Below are 21,706 nucleotides of genomic sequence, written 5' to 3'. Positions count from 1 at the left end.
ACACATAACAAGTTATTTGAGATTTTATTTTTTTGTTTAGTTATTTATTTTAGTTTGAACAGATAAAACATCCGTTTGTCATTTTAGTCTTTTGTCGCATCTGAACGTCACGAGACAAACAAGGATCTCTCGTGAAAGAATAACTAGAATCTCACCCTCGAGAGAAGCAGTTAAATCAATGCATCAGTTTAAACATGTTGATATTAACCGTGTTAAGAATAGAGACGTCAAGAGGAGAGTTTGAATAATTCTCTAATGACAGGAACATTTTCTTAACATCACTTCATTAGTGAAGTTGAAGCTGCAGGTTCATGACGAGAGAGAGAGAGAGAGAGAGAGAGAGAGAGAGAGAGAGAGAGAGAGAGAGAGAGAGAGAGAGAGAGAGAGAGAGAGAGAGAGAGAGAGAGAGAGAGAGAGAGAGAGAGAGACTGCAGCTGCTGATGCATCGCAGGTCGATGTGTCGAGCCTGTGAGCCGACTGGTTAATCACTGGTTAATCACTAGATGATCACTGGTTAATCACTGGTTAATCACTGGTTATTCACTGGTTATTCACTGGTTAATCACTGGTTAATCACTGGTTAATCACTAGTTAATCACTGGTTAATCACTGGTTAATCACTGGTTAATCACTGGTTAATCACTGGTTAATCACTAGTTTAATCACTAGTTAATCACTAGTTAATCACTGGTTAATCACTGGTTAATCACTGGTTAATCACTAGTTTGATCACTAGTTAATCACTGGTTAATCACTGGTTAATCACTGGTTAATCACTGGTTAATCACTGGTTAATCACTGGTTAATCACTGGTTAATCACTAGTTTGATCACTAGTTTAATCACTAGTTAATCACTGGTTAATCACTGGTTAATCACTGGTTAATCACTGGTTAATCACTGGTTAATCACTAGTTAATCACTGGTTAATCACTGGTTAATCACTGGTTAATCACTAGTTTGATCACTAGTTTAATCACTAGTTAATCACTGGTTAATCACTGGTTAATCACTGGTTAATCACTGGTTAATCACTGGTTAATCACTGGTTAATCACTGGTTAATCACTGGTTAATCACTAGTTAATCACTGGTTAATCACTGGTTAATCACTGGTTAATCACTGGTTAATCACTGGTTAATCACTAGTTTGATCACTAGTTTAATCACTAGTTAATCACTGGTTAATCACTGGTTAATCACTGGTTAATCACTGGTTAATCACTAGTTAATCACTAGTTAATCACTGGTTAATCACTGGTTAATCACTGGTTAATCACTGGTTAATCACTGGTTAATCACTGGTTAATCACTGGTTAATCACTAGTTAATCACTGGTTTATCACTAGATGATCACTGGTTTATCACTAGATGATCACTAGTAAATCAAGAATCAATGAAAGACTTTAATCTTAACTTCAGCTACAACTTTTAAAATCGTCCACGACCGACTTCAGGTGCAGAAAGTTTTGGGCAGGAAAAGGAAAGGAAAAGAGAAAAAAGGACAGAAAAGTCGAGGCAGTAAATCCTCGGAGCTTTTACCGCGTCTGCATCTGGGCGTCGAGCCGACAACCTCACACACACATTTCTCAGCTGGGCCGCGTCCAGAAGCACCAGCCTGAGCTCTGGCCGAGAGTAAAACACACTCATTAGCGAGTCTCGCGCTCTTGGAGTCGGAAACCTGTGAGTCACTGAGAAAGACTCGCTCGCTGGCGAAGAAGACGTTTGTATCTCCGAGAGAAGAACGGTCTGGTTTGAAGATCATGTCCACGATGATGTTCTTGTTCTCATGGATTCATGGACACCATCATCGAGCTCCATGATCTCAGGGAACGACCTTCAGAGCCTCGGGTCAAATAAGAAGGAATTAACTTGAGAACCTCTGGAGAGGTTTCAGTCGTGAAGGTTTTATGCTTCAATAAAGTGTTTCAACAAACAAATCTTGTGTTTATGGATCGTATTGATCGTCTATGTTGACAGAAACGTTGCTGATCGACGACACGAGAGTTTGGATGTTTCCGAGCATCAACAATAATGAGGTGTTTTTGGTTCACTGAGGTCTCGTGTTCTTCTTTATTCCACAAATATTCTGACATCCAAGGTCAGGCCTCAACAAACCAGAGTGAGCTCCTGAAGACACTTGGAAATATAACTATATAATAAACTATTTAAAACAAGTTTCTACATCCGACTTAAATGTTGCTGGTTAAGTGTTTGTATCGAGTGTTGAATGTTTCGAAGCTTCTTGATTTAAGTTCAACCTCCTCTGGTCTGAACCTTCATGTCTAGTGTTCCATAAGAAAGATGTGAGTTTGTTACAAAACTAGCTTTGAAGTCGTACGTTTCTGCTTTCAATTCTCATCAAGATTCTTATTTATATATTTATATGGAGTTCATTTCACTTCCGTCACGTTTCATTTCATCCTAAACTCATACAAAGAGAAAATTGATCATATTTTGGCCAATTTCTCTGCATTTTCACTTATTTGTTCCAATAAAAGTCAACGTGATGGAAACACTTTGATGTCACGACAGAGGCTGGAAAACGCTTCAATAAAATTCACCAAAGTTCCACAATAACCTCTATTTTAAAACTATATTAAATATTATTTTGAACCAATTAATGATCCAACATGTAGCTTAATGTACTCATTTACTAAAAATAAAAGAAAAATCATCAAAAACCTTGTTGGAGAATTTTTTAACAATGAAAAAGTAGAAATGATGTTCAGTATTAACTAATAACTAGTTAAGACACATTAGTTATTAGGATTACTAGCTGGTCTGATGTGTGACGTTGATTCAAACACAAACTAGTGTCAGGAGCTGCACACGAGCCTCCAGACCACTGAGAGTCAAACACGAGAAGCTGCGAAGGTTTCAATAGTTTCTGTGCGAGACAAAGACCTGGAGGTTCACGTCTGTAGAGCTGATGCTAAAATCACTCCTGAGGCCGTCACTCAATGAAGAGTCTGAGTGTTGCTGGTCCTGGACTCACCTGACCCTCTGGATCCAGACGCAGTAGTCGGTGATGTACAGGTCGTTGAGGATGTAGGCCGGCTCGTTCTGCCTGAAGACCCTGTGGACGTCCAGGAGGCATCTGAGGACACATGCGCTCCCTGCAGCAGGAACACAGTGTTAGGAGGAACGAAGGTGACGATGGAGAGTTTGTTGAATAGAAGGTCCAGGATCAGAGGAACACGTCTGAGGAACTTGATCGAAGAAGCAACTGGTTTAGAATGATTTTTATTTATAGAACTTATCTTGTCAATTGTCCTTTGAAATGAACTGAAACTAAAAGAAACATTTTTCATCTATTAAAGTATCTCTTGCCGTCTTTGAAGAATCAACACTTTTCTATCTTATTATTATATTTAATATATATCATATATTTTATATTATATTATTATTTCTAGGTCATTTTGACGGAAAATCATAGTTTGACTGAAGTTCACAATTATTTTTAATGATATATTCTTTGTTTTTTGCACAAAAACTATTTTGGATTCTTTGTTTTGTCCTTTTACTCCAACAGTTTACAGTATATTTGGAGGTTTAGAACGATTATGGTGGAAATTATATATAAACAATTGTAGAATTTCCAAATGCAAATTGATTACAGTTGAAAATTGTTTGATTATAGTTGAAAATTGTTTGATTATAATTGAAAATTGTTGGATTATAGTTGAAAATTGTTGGATTATAGTCGAAAATTGTTTGATTATAGTTGAAAATTGTTTGATTATAGTTGAAAATTGTTGGATTATAGTTGAAAATTGTTGGATTATAGTTGAAAATTGTTTGATTATAGTTGAAAATTGTTTGATTATAGTTGAAAATTGTTGGATTATAGTTGAAAATTGTTTGATTATAGTTGAAAATAGTTTGATTATAGATGAAAATTGTTTGATTATAGTTGAAAATGTTGGATTATAGTTGAAAATTGTTTGATTATAGTTGAAAATTGTTTGATTATAGTTGAAAATAGTTTGATTATAGATGAAAATTGTTTGATTATAGTTGAAAATGTTTGATTATAGTTGAAAATTGTTGATTATAGTTGAAAATTGTTTGATTATAGTTGAAAATTGTTTGATTATAGTTGAAAATGTTGGATTATAGTTGAAAATTGTTTGATTATAGTTGAAAATGTTGGATTATAGTTGAAAATTGTTTGATTATAGTTGAAAATGTTGGATTATAGTCGAAAATTGTTTGATTATAGTTGAAAATTGTTTGATTATAGTTGAAAATTGTTTGATTATAGTTGAAAATTGTTTGATTATAGTTGAAAATTGTTTGATTATAGTTGAAAATAGTTTGATTATAGATGAAAATTGTTTGATTATAGTTGAAAATTGTTTGATTATAGTTGAAAATGTTGGATTATAGTTGAAAATTGTTTGATTATAGTTGAAAATTGTTGGATTATAGTTGAAAATTGTTTGATTCTAGTTAAAGCTGGTGTCGACTACACATCAATTAAATTATCCTCAGACCAACTATAGTTGCCACTGACCACTGCAGACCAAAGTAACCTCAAGTGTATCGTGATCTCCTCGGTTGATATTCTCCGGAACATTCCAGTCAAATCCAAATAAGCTCTGGTTGTGAGAAGAAGCTAAAACTAACATTTGTGCCTCATTTGAATTCACGCTAGAAACTTATTTCTCTATTAACATTATTATTAACATGTTTTATTCAATGTTTTTCTTCAACAAGAAATAATGAATCATCATCAAACTGCTTTTTAAATCATGGAGAAAATACTACATTTGACTTTAATAACCTTCAAAACATGTGTTGAAAGCATCAAGCTGTAGAAAAGACGTTATAGTTCCTCTGATACAAGTTACTCTCACTAGTGAGTGAAGCTGAGACTCTAGTTTCACTTCATTTCACTTTAACGTACATTGATTTTAATCAAGCAGTCGTGTAACAGAATCATGAGACTTGAACCTCCAGGAGGAGAAACATCTTCAAGTGTCTCAATCGTCTTCTGTCTAACGAGGCGAGCGAACACTGATCTGTCACTTCATGTCATTACAGTGATAAGAGCATCAAGAAGATCCTCTCGACCCCTGAGTGTCGTCAGGATTGTGACGATGACACACACGTCAACATGATGATAATCCACAGCTGGGGTCTCTCTGGCACAGCAGGGGGTCGTTTGTTCGTGGATCAAAGTCTGACGGCGTTGACGCTCAAGTCTGTCGTTTCATCTTCACGTTTATGTTTGAAAATAGACGGACGAGTTTAACACGTTGATCCGCCGTCGACATCTGGTTAATGAAATCTTCAAGGTCATTAGAATTCAATTCATTTAAAACCTCAGATGGTTTTAAATGGCGTCAGGTTTTTAGCAAAACAAAAATAAATGTTTTTTAATTTGGTCACTTTGGAACGTGTTGCAGCAGGCCTTGTTCTGACAGCATTATTTTGGGGGGAAGTGATTATCATTAGTTACACTATGAGAGGTCGTTGAACTCGTCGTGTCGTCCCTCCAGAAACAAATCTCACCAGTGATGAATAAAATAACTTTTTAAACTGTTTGGACTATATTTTCATTTTGATGCTTCTTGAAGAAGCTTTTTATAAAAAGCTTTTTACGGTTTGCTGAGATCCAGGTGTTTAACTCTTTCTGTTGTAAATTCTTGTTGTCAGGAACGTTTGTTACGCCATACGTTCAGTTGGACCGACATTGATGCGACACCATCAGAACCTAGAGTCGACTCGTGTCGTTCCTACTGTTGGACGGACAGTTCAGCCAAGAATGCGTTCGATTAGAAATCCTTCTTAGTCTCATACAGTATGAAGGATTTGTTGCGTATATGTTGTAATATGTGTGTATTATTTACAGATACCATTCTCTGGATTAATCATTGAAGTACAAGTCTATTGTAACAGATCTGTTGTCATCATTGTCTCTCTGATCGAGCGGCGGTCGAACAGACACTCATCCTTTTAATCTGAGACGAAACCTTCAGAAACACCTTCTATTGTGTTTAAAGCGTGTAGTTTTAAATATTTGTGCGTCTATAGAGTCAATAAAATACTGACACGATGTTCGTAAAACATCAAAACGATGAGCTCACCTGCTCGCAGAATGGAAGTGACGTCACGGACGGCAGAGGTCACGAGGTCAAAGTGTCTGTAGAGAGGGAAGCACATCACTCTTCTGCCGAACGACACCAGGACGTCAGCGACGTGGCTGTAGGTCTGAGGAACACACCAGAACATCTCATCATATCGACATGGATCCATGAACTCAGTGTTGATCAAACAAGTGAGTAAAGATCTCTAGATCTCTGCTGCCTCGTCTCTAAACGTCTCTGTGTGCATCAGAGGAACGGCAGAGACTCGCTCCTGCTTCTCTGCAGCTTGTTAGCATGTGTTGTCACACGTGTCATCAGGGATCATGTTCTCCCTCGGGCTTGTTTATTCACAGAGTAAATAAGGTCTTCTGGTGCGAGAGACTCGGCGACACCAGTCGACTGAGGACGAGAACAACATGCAGCAGATGATGGAGAGGGGGATGGGTTGATATAGAGAGGGGGGAGCGGAGGACGAGAAGGGATCGTCCGGGCAGAGATGTCAGCGGAACATAGAGGCAGACGAGCAGCGAGAGACAGGAAGGAAGTGATCAAGTCTGTCTAGAGACGACTGGACTGACATCTAGTGAAAGACTGTTCGTCACTTCCTGTGAGTCATCTGTGGTCAGAGTGTTAACAACTGATCCAACAAGAATGTGTTGATATGTATAGTGATGTATAATGATAGTGTAGTAACAAGTATATGTGTAGTATTGTCCAGTACTTGACTCTAGTGTTGTGATAGTGTAGTAACAAGTATATGTGTGTAGTATTGTCCAGTACTTGACTCTGGTGTTGTGATAGTGTAGTAACAAGTATATGTGTGTAGTATTGTCCAGTACTTGACTCTAGTGTTGTGATAGTGTAGTAACAAGTATATGTGTGTAGTATTGTCCAGTACTTGACTCTGGTGTTGTGATAGTGTAGTAACAAGTATATGTGTGTAGTATTGTCCAGTACTTGACTCTGGTGTTGTGATAGTGTAGTAACAAGTATATATGTGTAGTATTGTCCAGTACTTGACTCTGGTGTTGTGATAGTGTAGTAACAAGTATATGTGTGTAGTATTGTCCAGTACTTGACTCTGGTGTTGTGATAGTGTAGTAACAAGTATATATGTGTAGTATTCTCCAGTACTTGACTCTGGTGTTGTGATAGTGTAGTAACAAGTATATATGTGTAGTATTGTCCAGTACTTGACTCTGGTGTTGTGATAGTGTAGTAACAAGTATATGTGTGTAGTATTGTCCAGTACTTGACTCTGGTGTTGTGATAGTGTAGTAACAAGTATATATGTGTAGTATTGTCCAGTACTTGACTCTGGTGTTGTGATAGTGTAGTAACAAGTATATGTGTGTAGTATTGTCCAGTACTTGACTCTGGTGTTGTGATAGTGTAGTAACAAGTATATATGTGTAGTATTGTCCAGTACTTGACTCTGGTGTTGTGATAGTGTAGTAACAAGTATATATGTGTAGTATTGTCCAGTACTTGACTCTGGTGTTGTGATAGTGTAGTAACAAGTATATGTGTGTAGTATTGTCCAGTACTTGACTCTGGTGTTGTGATAGTGTAGTAACAAGTATATATGTGTAGTATTGTCCAGTACTTGACTCTGGTGTTGTGATAGTGTAGTAACAAGTATATATGTGTAGTATTGTCCAGTACTTGACTCTGGTGTTATGATGGTGTAGTAACAAGTATATATGTGTAGTATTGTCCAGTACTTGACTCTGGTGTTGTGATAGTGTAGTAACAAGTATATATGTGTAGTATTGTCCAGTACTTGACTCTGGTGTTGTGATAGTGTAGTAACAAGTATATATGTGTAGTATTGTCCAGTACTTGACTCTGGTGTTGTGATAGTGTAGTAACAAGTATATATGTGTAGTATTGTCCAGTACTTGACTCTGGTGTTGTGATAGTGTAGTAACAAGTATATATGTGTAGTATTGTCCAGAACGTGACTCTGGTGTTGTGATAGTGTAGTAACAAGTATATGTGTGTAGTATTGTCCAGTACTTGACTCTGGTGTTGTGATAGTGTAGTAACAAGTATATATGTGTAGTATTGTCCAGTACTTGACTCTGGTGTTGTGATAGTGTAGTAACAAGTATATATATGTAGTATTGTCCAGTACTTGACTCTGGTGTTGTGATAGTGTAGTAACAAGTATATGTGTGTAGTATTGTCCAGTACTTGACTCTGGTGTTGTGATAGTGTAGTAACAAGTATATATGTATAGTATTGTCCAGTACTTGACTCTGGTGTTGTGATAGTGTAGTAACAAGTATATATGTGTAGTATTGTCCAGTACTTGACTCTGGTGTTGTGATAGTGTAGTAACAAGTATATATGTGTAGTATTGTCCAGTACTTGACTCTGGTGTTGTGATAGTGTAGTAACAAGTATATATGTGTAGTATTGTCCAGTACTTGACTCTGGTGTTGTGATAGTGTAGTAACAAGTATATATGTGTAGTATTGTCCAGTACTTGACTCTGGTGTTGTGATAGTGTAGTAACAAGTATATATGTGTAGTATTGTCCAGTACTTGACTCTGGTGTTGTGATAGTGTAGTAACAAGTATATGTGTGTAGTATTGTCCAGTACTTGACTCTGGTGTTGTGATAGTGTAGTAACAAGTATATATGTGTAGTATTGTCCAGTACTTGACTCTGGTGTTGTGATAGTGTAGTAACAAGTATATACTGTATGTGTAGTATTGTCCAGTACTTGACTCTGGTGTTGTGATAGTGTAGTAACAAGTATATATGTGTAGTATTGTCCAGTACTTGACTCTGGTGTTGTAATAGTGTAATAACAAGTATATATGTGTAGTATTGTCCAGTACTTGACTCTGGTGTTGTAATAGTGTAATAACAAGTATATATGTGTAGTATTGTCCAGTACTTGACTCTGGTGTTGTAGTATTTACAGACCACATGACTCTTGATGAAGTCGTAACTACTTTCATTTATTTTCAAACCAAAATATGTCCAAACATCAGCTTTAAAAGCTGCTGGACTCACTGTATCCTCTCGTCCTCAGTCATCATTCTTCCTTTAGCTGGGGAGGACGTAATGACTGCTGCCATCTAGAGGCCGGAGGTTAAATTGAAACACAAAATGAATGCTATTCATATTTGCATGTTAATGAAAAAGGAAATGAATAAAAAAATTGAATAAATTAATTTGCACTTAATGATTTATAAACCATAAAATATTAATAGAATTAAAATATGCTTTTAGTAAAAAATAAATTAGATATTTAGAAAAATTAATTAATCAACATGTTCTTGAATATTGATAGAATCTCATAAAAAAGAAATGTTTCAATATTTGGTCTCGTCAATATTTCCTCACACTGAGCCTCGTGTTCTGGACTGAACCAGCGCCTGAAAGATGACGGTGGCAGGAAGTACTGCAGGAAGTACTGCAGTACTGAGCCCAGACTGAACAGAGAAACTGCAGTTTGTCCGTCAAAACAGTGCAGCCTCTCAAGAGGAGGAGGAGGAGGAAGAAGAGGAGGAGGAAGATGAGGAAGAGGAGGGGGAGGAGAAGAGGAAGAGGAGGAGGGGGAGAAGAGGAAGAGGAGGAGAAGAGAAGAGAAGGAGGAATAGAAAGAGGAGGAGGAGAAGAGGAAGAGGAGGAGGAGGAGAAGAGAAGGAGGAATAGGAAGAGGAGGAGCAGGAGTAGGAAGAGGAGGAGGAAGGAGAGGAAGAGGAGGGAGAGGCGGAGGAGGAGGAGAAGAGAAGGAGGAATAGGAAGAGGAATAGGAGGAGGAGGAGGAAGAAAAAGAGAAGGAGGAGGAGGAAGAGGAAGAGGAGGAGGAGAAGAGAAGGAGGCATAGGAAGAGGAATACTAGGAGGAGGAAGAGGAATACTAGGAGGACGAAGAGGAAGAGGAGGAGGAGGAGGAGAAGAGGAAGAGGAGGAAGAGGAAGAGGAGGAGGAGAAGAGAAGGAGGCATAGGAAGAGGAATACTAGGAGGAGGAAGAGGAATACTAGGAGGACGAAGAGGAAGAGGAGGAGGAGGAGGAGAAGAGGAAGAGGAGGAAGAGGAAGAGGAGGAGGAGAAGAGAAGGAGGCATAGGAAGAGGAATACTAGGAGGAGGAAGAGGAAGAGGAAGAGGAGGAGGAGGAGAAGAGGAAGAGGAGGAAGAGGAAGAGGAAGAGGAGGAGAAGAGAAGGAGGCATAGGAAGAGGAATACTAGGAGGAGGAGGAAGAGGAGTCTAAACAGCGGTGTTTTGTCATTTCACAGTGAAGCCATGTTAATAGACTCAGGACCACCTGTTTCTCTTCATGATCCTGCAACTGGATCAGATATTGATTCAATGATCGGTTGAGATCATTTGTCAATATAATCGTCAATTTCTGAATTCCTGAGAAGCTTCTCGTGTCGATCAAGTTCAGCCGCACATGAACACAGCTTAGCAGCTGTTAAAGTTTTTATGAACCAGCAATTAAAAAGTTGCTAGTAAAAGACGTCTGGGTCGATTTTACAGCCGGAATTTATCTGCGACTAATAAAATTAAACTTTACTATAAAAGGAACAAGTTTACTTACTTACAATAGTGTTAATACTAATAATACGTTTTTTAATTCCAACTTGTTCTTCCATAAACTACACTTGAATGCCATTTAGACCTCGTGAGAAGTTCAACATGATGGTCGTATGTCGTACCTCCAGCCAGCTCAGAGTCCCACTGAGCTTCCTGATCGTCCACGGAGACTCAACCTGCAGGTCAAGTGAAGTTTCATTAGTCAAACAATAAAACCAAACCCATCAGTTACAGCTCGATCGTTGAAAATTAACTACATTTATCCAAATACAAGGTTCAATTCAAGACTTTTTAAACACGTTAAGATGAAAACTAGAGGATTGTACTCGTGTGTCAGGATGTTGCACTTTTAAACAATAACATAAATAACAATTCAATGATTCAAAACCAAATATATCACCAACTCGACAATCAACTCAAAAACATCAATTATTGACGCATCATTGTCAAATATAACAAAACTAAATAGGACGATGCATACTTCTGCCAAGGAGATCATTTGACGCTTCTTGTCTGTTAAAACCTTGTTGCGCAACAATCCAAGAACAACAACAGATCAACTATAACATGTTAGTGATTTGATTGTATGACGTCACGTTCATTCTTTATAACTTTTTCCATGTTTGTGGAAACATCTTCATAAAGAGAAGCACAGAGTTCAGAATCAAATTAATCTAGAAATATTTTGTGAGGTCAATGTTCTTCGAGTCTCAAAGCACTCGTTGGATCAGTGACGCCTGAAGCTTCTCATCCGACCGATCCGAGTCAAACGTCTCTCGCTCGCCTCGACTCTCTTCACACCTCAAGTGTCACAACAAGAGTCGGCCTGAGCTCCAGATCTGCCGCTAATCTCTTAAGGCTCTGAATGACATGGAAGGGGGTCTAGAGGATTTGAGGATCGAGCGCTCTGTCATCCGGGGATCAGACTCTCTGGCGAGGAGTTTCACGTGAACGCACTCACGTTGTGTTCTCCCTCGGTGGAGCGTACGGTGTAGGTGTAGGACAGCAGCAGGTCCAGCAGGCTGAGGAACACCTGTCGACGAGCAGGTCTGTCCAGCAGGTACGAGCGGTTGTTGAACTTCCTGAGCTGCTCCTTCTCGTCCTCAGTGAACGACAAACCTTCAGGGAACAGAAGTCATCGTTCACGTCTGACATGATTCATCGATTCACAAACATTAACTTGAAAACTGTTTGATTTCAGTTGAAAATTGTTTGATTTCAGCTAAAAATTGTTTGATTTCAGCTAAAAATTGTTTGATTTCAGTTAAAAATTGTTTGATTTCAGTTGAAAACTGTTTGATTTCAGTTGAAAATTGTTTGATTTCAGTTGAAAACTGTTTGATTAACTTGAAAGGGACAAACAACACTTGTCCACACTCTTCTGAATGAATGAACTGAGAGAAAACAGCAGAAAATAAAAACACTTATCGAACACTTTGAGAGAAAGATTTGAATAAATGACTAATGAACGACTCTTTCCAAACAAGCCGTGTAAACAATTGAGCTGCAGTTGTTGGCATCAAACGAGGGATCATTCAAGATCTGCTGCAGTATTAATACCAGACGCACTGAGGTACGAACATCCCTCGCAGCCATTTCTCTGATGAGGAACCAAAACCTCATTAAGATTTATCCAAGAAACATCAGAAATCTACAAACAATGTTGGTTGAAATTGAAAAGATCACGATGTGAAGGTCTTTGTCAAAGACGTGGTCTTGGTCGTAGTTAGTTTGTTCGTACGAGTCATAAGCTCTGAATGAAAGTAGGAAACGTTCAGCTACAGTAAGAAATGGATTTGATTAACTTGATGCGACTTAAAGATCCTCTTCACACCCAGAAGTGTAGTTTTACTTCACTTGAACTTCATCTCATGTAGACCCACCTGCACAGAGAGGACGCAGGTTTCCTAAAGCTTGAGGCAAAACCATTTCATTTTGTTAAATAATGATTGACAGCAGCCCATGTGTAATGATGGGCTGCTGTCAATCAACCTCAACCTGCACGAGTCGCTCCTTCCTCTTCTGTACCATGAGGTTAGTCGTTCATGCTGTGCAGCTTCAAGGAATGTGGCTCCAGGTAACATTTAAAATCTTACTCAGTGTAAAGTTTTAATGTACACCTACCCCCCCTTTAGTCTCCATCCTCAGTGTCTGCACCAACGACGCACTGAAGTCAAACTAGGTTTTAATGTAAACATTAATGCAGGAACTTCATTAAAAACATGAAGGTTCTCCATGATAAACAGGAGTTTGTGTTTAACTTGATCAGTTCCTTGACTAACCATTGCATCAGGATGTAAAACTGAATGGACGACGAAAATAAGACAAATATAATTGACTTAATTACATCCACACTATACACAGATCCTTTGTATTGATCACTGCTTGTGCAGAAATAAGCTGCAACTCCACACTTTAGTCGCTCACATCTGCACCAGAAAACAGCTGAAAGCAATTTGTCTTTCTTTGAGAGCACAGAGCTGCACGTGTGTGTGTGTGTGTGTGTGTGTGTGTGTGTGTGTGCGCGTGCGTGCGTGTATGTGCGTGTGTGTGTTTGTGTGTGCGAGCACATGAGTGTATATGACATCAACAGTGCAACACAGAGATTCCTGCTACATTACGTCAGCGTCTCTGTAGATTCTTCCCTGCATTAGATGAAGCTGCACTGAAAGGTTATTTTAACTGAAGCTCATCCAAGACAAACACAAGAGTCTGATTAAATAATAATATTCTCAAAAAATACTTTAAAGTCCGTTTGTCTTGTTTTTGATTATTTTTCATTTTAGATTTTGTATTTTCTTTCGCTATTGATTATCATTGACTTTATATTCTGATCCTACATTTTAAAAGTTGATCGTCTTTTGTCGCTTCTTTTATTTCCCTTCCAGTTGTTAAAAACAAACAATTCTCGTAAAATATTCTCCCTGGCCACGCCCCCTTTAGTGTGACAGGTTCAAAGTTCAATGTGTAAACAGTGACACATTTCTTGACTTCAGATAAAAAAAATATCTTGCGTAAAAGTACAGATTGTACATGTGGAGGAACTAAAGACCCCAGAAAATACTGTCAGTTTTGCGTAAAATATGTGACATTTAGATCAGAGTTTTACGCAGACTTTATTCCTTCTTTCTTACCCTTGTGGTCAAAAATATTTCATGTGGCTTGTGCCTCATATTAGTTGATTTAGGTGAAATATTTTTGAAGTAAATGAAGTTTCCTTCATTATTTTATCATATATTATTCATTTTCACATTGATTATCATTTGATTTTGGCCTTGCATAGATACATAAATGGTCTGGACAGCAGTTGCAGGACGAAGCAGATTAAAAAGGCCAGTTGGTGAAAATAAACAGCAATAATGGAGTGATCAGAGGAAGCAGGTTAAGCTGTCGTGAGCGCTGGACTGTCAGTGTCTCTGGCACCGACACCAGAGCACAGAGTTTCTACTTCATTAGTGTCTGCGTCCATCTGTCAGGTGACACTCGCACAGGCAGGAGCGACGACCAGAAAGAAAGTCAATTAAATTCTCTTTTATATATATGTACATGTATTTATATATGACAGCTGAAATTATGAGCGCGCTCCCTCTGATTCGACAGGCAGCGGTTTAAAAATCGACTGACCGATGCCATTCCTCACACTCCGCTGCAGCTAATGCTATTTAACCTGTCAATCAAGCCATTAGCTTTAATTTAGCCCCATTTACGGAGCCTGAGCTCCGGCGGTGGCGCTCACAGCATTAGACGAGGGGGCTGAGCGGCGAGGATTGCAGATTCTAGGGGTTAAACTGGGGCAGTTTATGGCCCTCGAACGCCTGCCAGTGGGAGATCAGACCCTCCAGCAGCCGCAGACCCTCCTGAGATAATACTATCAGTTTCATCTAAATCCTCTCGGCGTACAACATCCCAACACTCCACATAAGCTGCGGCTCTGAGCCGTGCACCTCCTTAAACACTGGAAGTGCTGGAATTAGCAGCTGTTAGATGAGCTGATGGCACGTTTTAAGAGGCTCTGGCGGAGCCGAGGCCTCCAAGGATCACGTCTTTGTGAGAAAGCATCGCAGGGAATTAAGCCAGGAGGCTCTTCTCGTTAATGTTCATTTGGAAACAATATCCGAGGGAAGGGAAGAGAGAAACCGACAAGCTTCGATCCATCAACAGCAAAGTGACTTGTACAGGTCCATGTTCAGTCTCACGGTCCATGTGTGGGCTGTTGAAGAGCCTTCAGGCGTTTAGGGTCAAGAACCAGCTTCAGATTTAAATATTGACACAGAACATTGTCATGAATCTCAAGTAAGACTCTGATAGTCTCAGTTTTCCATCCACAGGTGCGAGCAGTTTAATCTGGAGGACGAACATTTTTACTTAATTAAAACGATTGTCAATAAATGTTGATTCATTGAAAATTTACGCCCCCTTCTGGATGCCCTCAGTTACTACGTTAGTTTTATGGGGAATTGGGGTAATTATTTATTTTGTGATCATCTATAAGTGGTGTGCAGAACTACTTCACCTAACATTAACATTTAAATGTTTTGTACCTGGAGAAGAGCAATAAAGGTGATTCCAATATCTGCATTTTTTGTGTTTTATCATCATATATACAGTATATATATATATATATATATATATATATATACACAGTATCTATCTTTTCTATCATGAAAACAAAACAAAATACACTAGAAAAATAATATTTAACAGTTATCTTCTTAAATATGAGCTGGTTTTATGAATCTATCCTTTAGGGAAATGATAAAACCTTGATTTTAGATTAGTTTCATATTTTTCTATTCAACCTTTTAAATCAGTCAAAAATGCTTTGTCCAGATAAAAAGTTGATCATTATCTGAGAATATGAAATACATAGCAGAGGCTCATTTACCCACTAATACATGTGAAAGCATGTCTGTCTGTTAATGATGTAACAAATGTTTTGACTTTAACGTTTTTCTTTTGACACACGACCCTTGAGAGAGTGATCGTCATAGAGACTGAAAACATTCATCAGACGCTTGTCGACCAGCAAGAAGACGGAAAACTGCAGAACTCACCGTCTTCTGAGCTCACGTTCGCCCACCACGGTCTGAACTTCAGCAGCCTCTGGATCTCCTCGTCTTCAAACAGGTCGGCTCTGGAACAGAGTTCTCACATGTAGTCGTCGTGAAGAAGGTTTTCCTTCACGTGAACTCACAGGTAGTGGTCGGAGGAGAAGGCGGCGTCCTCGGCGGCGAGCCGTTCAATCCTCCTCTCGCCTGCCGTCGTGGCTTCTGGGTTCTTCACGTCGATCACGTCGCCGAGTTCTTCCTGCCGCGACATTTCCATGGTTTCACACGCGAGTCGTGACGCTTCACACGCTCCACGAAGAAGAAACGTTACCTGCAGACGATCAAACACTCCTGACCTCTGGTTGCCGAATCCATATTTCTGCAGCGCCGCGAGCTCCTCCTCGGATCTCTCCGTGTACACCTCCTGCTCCACCTGCCAGTCAAACTCCTCCTCCTCCTCCTCCTCCTCCACACTTGCACTGCTTCCTTTAGAAACACTTCACGTCAGTCTCCGCCTCAGAGCAACATCTGCTCACTTTCATGCAGCAGATCTAGTGGAGGAACGTGGATCAAGTCATCAGTCACACCTGCACTCAGGTCCTCCACCAGAGGTTCAGCAGAGCGAAGGCCTCTGGGAGCCAGAAGACTCGTCAACATCTGCAGACCTTCGAAAGTCTCTCCAGGTGTTTCTTTAGGGACCTGCAGAGTGAAAACACCTGCGAGAAGAAGAAAGAGTCAAGAGACGACTTTCACAAACATTCAGTTGACGAAACATCAATAAACGTGACTAATCTTCTGAAAACTCCTCGTCTTCTGCGGGACGACAGGAAATAGAAAAAGTTGTTATGCTGGTCAGAAGATGAAGTTAAAATGTTCTTCAATTAATCCAAACGATTTTAAATATAAATATTGTGTTTAACATCTCATTACATCACACTCAACCACACAAACTCAACCACACAAACTCAACAACACAAACTCAACAACAATGTGTATCTTTAAATATAACATAGAAGTGATGATCATGTTGTATAAACATTAAGTCCTAATACACACACAATGCACGCACACACCAACACAGTCAAATTTGATACATATAAAAACACACAAAAAACCAACACACATGTTCACACACACACACACACAGACACACTGAAACAACACAAAAACACACGAACCAAAGAAATAAAATCACACCTCAACACAGTCGCACTAATATCACCACAACGAAGATCAGAAACACACACCCTTCACAGCCACAACACACACAACAACACCTCGACAAACAAACATAAACACACACCACACAAGCCTTAAACTGAAAGAAAGATACGAATCGTACTGAAAACATTAAATATGGTTTTAATACATTAAAAAACAATACAGTAAAAAAAAGGTCATTTTATAAAAAGCAACAATTGAAAGAGTTTTGGAATAAAAAAGGTTTTTAAAACATGTGTCTCACATCTTTGTAACTTGTCATCTCTGTATTAACACGTCTGGGACTAAAGGCTTCGGATCCACGACATGCTTGAGCATCTCTTCACACTAGAGATCCCACAGATCACTCACGAGTCACAGTGACCCGGAGACGCCGCAGGTTAACATCATAATCACTTAAGTAAATACCTCATAAAATGTCAACGATGCAGAGTTCAAGTGCTTTTCAAGGGAAACTAATTACTTGAGATTCAGGGCGACTCGGATCTTAACGACGCCTCATTACGAGTCTAAACAAGGACGCTCGTTAGTGCGGCTTTATTAGCAGATGTTCCGCACACGCGTCGAGGGGGTCACGCCGTCGAGGGGGTCACGCCGTCGAGGGGGTCACGCCGTCGAGGGGGTCACGCCGTCGAGGGGGTCACGCCGTCGAGGGGGTCACGCCGTCGAGGGGGTCACGCCGTCGAGGGGGTCACGCCCACAGATGCAGGACCACTTCATAAAGACCACGTCATTAGCGGAGATGAGAGATCAGTCAAAGACGGATCAGCGAGAGAAAAGTTCATTAAACCCGGAGCTGTGAACACGCTTCGCTCTTGATTAAGAGACGCGTCATGTGACGTTTCCACTCATTAATGCACAGATGCTGAGAATATATAATCCTGCCTCATCATGTTAATGTTTTAATAGCTTAACTCATGCTTTTTAAATTGTATTTGGCAATAAATCAGGTATTTATCGTATACGAGTATCTCAATATTTGTGGCTTAGTTGATTTTAAATGTTGTTTTAAATGATTCATTATATTGTTTACGTCACGTATAAGATTCAAGACATTTGGATTTTAGAAAATGTTTTTCGTTGATTGATTTGAGCAAATTAATTGTATTATTCTCTTGTGTAATAAATGCCCTTTTAAAAATGTAAATAACTATGTGATCTGTTGTTAAATAAGATACATCTTATCTTAATTAACAACACCTGGAACAATTGAATCTCATTTCTTGGGGAACTTAAATAACTTAAATATGAAACCAAAACCAGAATAAATATGAAATTAATGTTTTAAGATGATATACATTATTGATTATTTTTCAATAGATTTAAAATAGATACTTAATACTATTAAATATGTCATCATCGTTAAATATACCTTTTGTTCTAACAATACATATAAAATATATATATATTTAAGATATATATTAAATATTTAGAAGAAAATCTAATCATTACATCAATTTAAAAGTGAAAATATAATTGAAATACAATTGAAATTGAAAATACATTTTGTTATCCTTCTTTTTAAATTGAGCAAATTGATGTTTTTCTATTCTCTTGTAGGATTAAACAGGAACAATTAACATCTCTTATCCGGCAGCACTTAAAACATTAAAACATATCAGCAAAAGATCATCTGTCATGGAGGAGATCAGCGTTGAGTTCATTTATCTCTCAGGCTTTATCTGATCAAGAGGATTACGACAAATCCCATTGGACGATTGTCAAGATCCCTGCATGGTCGACGTTCCAATGCACGCAGTAAATCCTTGATGCAACTTAAAACTATAGACAAATGTCCTGCCAGTGCTTCGTGTAAAATATATATATAAACTACAATATATAACACACTACATGTCTATATAAACATATAGTTGTAAAAACTAAAGCATACATCAAATATATCTTCACACAAATACATGTAACACAACATGATAGTGTAATATAGTAAATAAATATCCAAGAAGTTAAAAATATAACACGTCGTACCTTTATCGATATCAAATCTTGCCTTTTCCCTCCCGTCCTGCACGATCCTTCCTGGGAGAGTGAGTCTGGAAATGAGAGTCGAACCATCATCAGCTGCAGGAAACCATCGACCATCAGGACAGAGATAATGACGTGTGGGAAGAGACACCAGATCCAAGACCTTTTTAATTCAAAGTAAAAACATCGATTTATATAACAAAACAATTGGACATTTTATATCCACACGACAAGAGTGTTTGACGAGGCGACTCTGAAAAGAAAAGATTTAATTCTGCAACAAATAGTTTCTTCTGCCAAAGACGTTGATCTATTTCTTTGAGGTGATTTTATGTTTATTTTAAATGTATTTAGATTCATAAATCAGAGCCATACATGCTCTGTAAAATACAGGGTCACATGAACCATACAAACTATATAATTATATATATATATTGATATAACACGTTGATAAAATGTACTGCAACTAATAGAAATATTTGTAATCTTTCATTTGAGCCTCTTATTATAACAGTTAGTGTTAATTAGGGCTGAACAATTAATCGCATTTTCGATATAATCGATATTGAAAAATGCGATTATTATATCACAGAGGTTGCGATTTTATTTAATGTAATTTACTTCAAATTGTGTAAATGATAATATTGTGTATGACATGAACTTAAACACACAAAAATCTTCAGTAAGGAAAATAAGGATGAGTGACTAGTGTTTTCACTTTTCTTTTTCCTGTCTGTATGATTTATTATTGACTCATAAATATAAATGTTTACACTTTGAGCATTTTTTTTACACTAGTTTTTAGTGTTTTTAGTGAATATGTTTCTTAACAAGTGTAATTAGAGTAACTAAATAAACCTTCTTTATTTTAAGGTTTGTTTAATTTGTCTTTATCATAAAAATTACTTCATAATTTTATCTTGAGAATCAAATAGAAATACATTTTAATGAAAAGTTAATCATTTATTTATTTATTATTTATTTATTTATGATTTAAAAAATCCCAAAAAAAGAGGACAGGAAAAATATTGCGGAATTAATCGCAATTATATTTTTTTCAACAGTCGTTCAGCCCTAGAGTTAATTTAGAGAAACTCTGACTCGCATACATTGTAATAAATTAACCCATTATTGAATGGTAAAGGTGAGATAGAAACTCTGTCACCTCAGAAAGTAGGGCTTGGCGTAGAACTTGAAATCATCTCCATCGATGAAGAGGTCGAACTCTGACGTCCTCGTGTACGGGACTCGGATGTTCAGCGTCAGGTGGTCCAGGTCCTGGTCCAGGTTGAACGCAGGAGTGATCATGATGTCTTGATACCAACGTCAGCCTGAAGATCTGCAGAGGAACAGAAGATCTGCAGAGGAACAGAAGATCTGCAGAGGATCAGAAGATCTGCAGAGGATCAGAAGATCTGCAGAGGATCAGATGATCAGAAGTGAAATGATAAACTGCTGCTCCACCAGTTGGCATAAGTCTGCCACCTAGTGGCTGCTCCTTCAGAACTACTTATTTTGAAATAAACATATTCAGATAAATAACCGATTGATTCATGATTTCCTAAACATAAGTATACATCACATATATCTTTACACAAATAAAGATAACACAACGTTACATAATACAACATGATAGTGTAATTTAGTAAATAAATATCCAAGAAGTTAAAAATATAACACGTCCTACCTTTATCAATATTTTCTTATTTGAAATGAACATATTCAGATCAATAACCGATGATTCATGATTTCTAGAAGTTCTAACACATCAATTATAAAATTGTCTTCAGAAATAAAGTAATTATTATTATTTACTTTGACATATACTTATCATTCTACAAATTGTTGTCATTATTTAAATCATTTTCCTGTCAAACAATACTTTCTTAATACAGCGATCGCCGGCTCAGTCTGGTTTTCTTGAGGTTTTTGCCTCAAATACTCTCGTACAGCAACATCTCTCGGTTTGTCAGGAAACATCTCCTTCATGTCGTCATTAACATGATCATCCATGAACCTCACAGTTTTATTACATCCATCGATGTATTTAAATATAGCGTTTAATCAGGACTAGAGCACTTGTAATACTCTATATTGTAGTTGATATATTTATCAATATCTGAATTAATATTGTGTTTATCATTAGATTATCATGAATTATTGTTCTTGTTATCAGTCATTCAGTCACACATCTACTGGTAAATAAAACAATGAAATAATACAAAATTAAATCCTTCAAACATCTACTGGTAAATAAAACAATGAAATAATACAAAATTAAATCCTTCAAACATCTACTGGTGATTAAAACAATGAAATAATACAAAATTAAATCCAGAACAAAACTTGTAAACATGGCTAGATGTGTTTGGTAATGCTCTCTATTATTAATACCGTTTATTGACGACATATTTATGACATTCTTTATTAATATCTTCATTTGTTTTCGTTACAATTCACAAATATTGTTGACTTTTCTTCTTCACACATGTTATATTAAAGAACCAGCGACGTTTACAGTTTCAATAACATTGTATCATTATTTGGTTTTTCTAACGTTTATTTTTCAATCCACAGCATAAAAAAATACCAACTTATAAGTGAATTTATAAAACACAGTAACAATAAATAGAATCTAAAGTTCATTTAAGAAACATAGCATTGCTGAGCATCTTGACAACATCAGCGGTTCATAAATAAAAACAAAAATGATTAAGAAAGTTTTCAAACATCCCGAACAACCCGGAAATAGTGAAGGATTCTTAATTGTGAGCAATTTTACTTTTAAACACATTTTAAAG

At 37.7% G+C, this 21,706-nt stretch overlaps 1 protein-coding gene across 4 annotated transcripts in view; it reads right to left on the bottom strand.

The window, feature by feature from the left end:
• Nucleotides 1-21,706, bottom strand: part of shq1 (SHQ1, H/ACA ribonucleoprotein assembly factor) — a 32,861-nt gene that overhangs the window by 10,340 nt on the left and 815 nt on the right. For 2 of the 4 annotated variants that reach the window (XM_087801568.1, XM_087801571.1), the window contains exons 2-11: nt 20,071-20,263; nt 18,909-18,973; nt 16,289-16,417; nt 16,033-16,187; nt 15,848-15,960; nt 15,708-15,787; nt 11,615-11,772; nt 10,776-10,829; nt 6,094-6,217; nt 2,997-3,117 (exon numbers count right to left, since the gene is read on the bottom strand). In XM_087801568.1, coding sequence (XP_087657694.1) covers nt 2,997-3,117; nt 6,094-6,217; nt 10,776-10,829; nt 11,615-11,772; nt 15,708-15,787; nt 15,848-15,960; nt 16,033-16,187; nt 16,289-16,417; nt 18,909-18,973; nt 20,071-20,213 — 1,142 coding nt within the window. In that variant the 5' untranslated portion in view covers nt 20,214-20,263. Of the gene's footprint in view, nt 1-2,996; nt 3,118-6,093; nt 6,218-10,775; nt 10,830-11,614; nt 11,773-15,707; nt 15,788-15,847; nt 15,961-16,032; nt 16,188-16,288; nt 16,418-18,908; nt 18,974-20,070; nt 20,283-21,706 lie in introns of all 4 variants that reach the window. The other 2 variants (XM_087801567.1, XM_087801570.1) reach the window with 2 other exon arrangements.

Source organism: Callionymus lyra, chromosome 10, assembly GCF_982586985.1.
Source record: "Callionymus lyra chromosome 10, fCalLyr1.hap1.1, whole genome shotgun sequence".
Taxonomy (NCBI): domain Eukaryota; kingdom Metazoa; phylum Chordata; class Actinopteri; order Syngnathiformes; family Callionymidae; genus Callionymus; species Callionymus lyra.
This window is presented reverse-complemented; position numbering and strand designations above follow the sequence as displayed.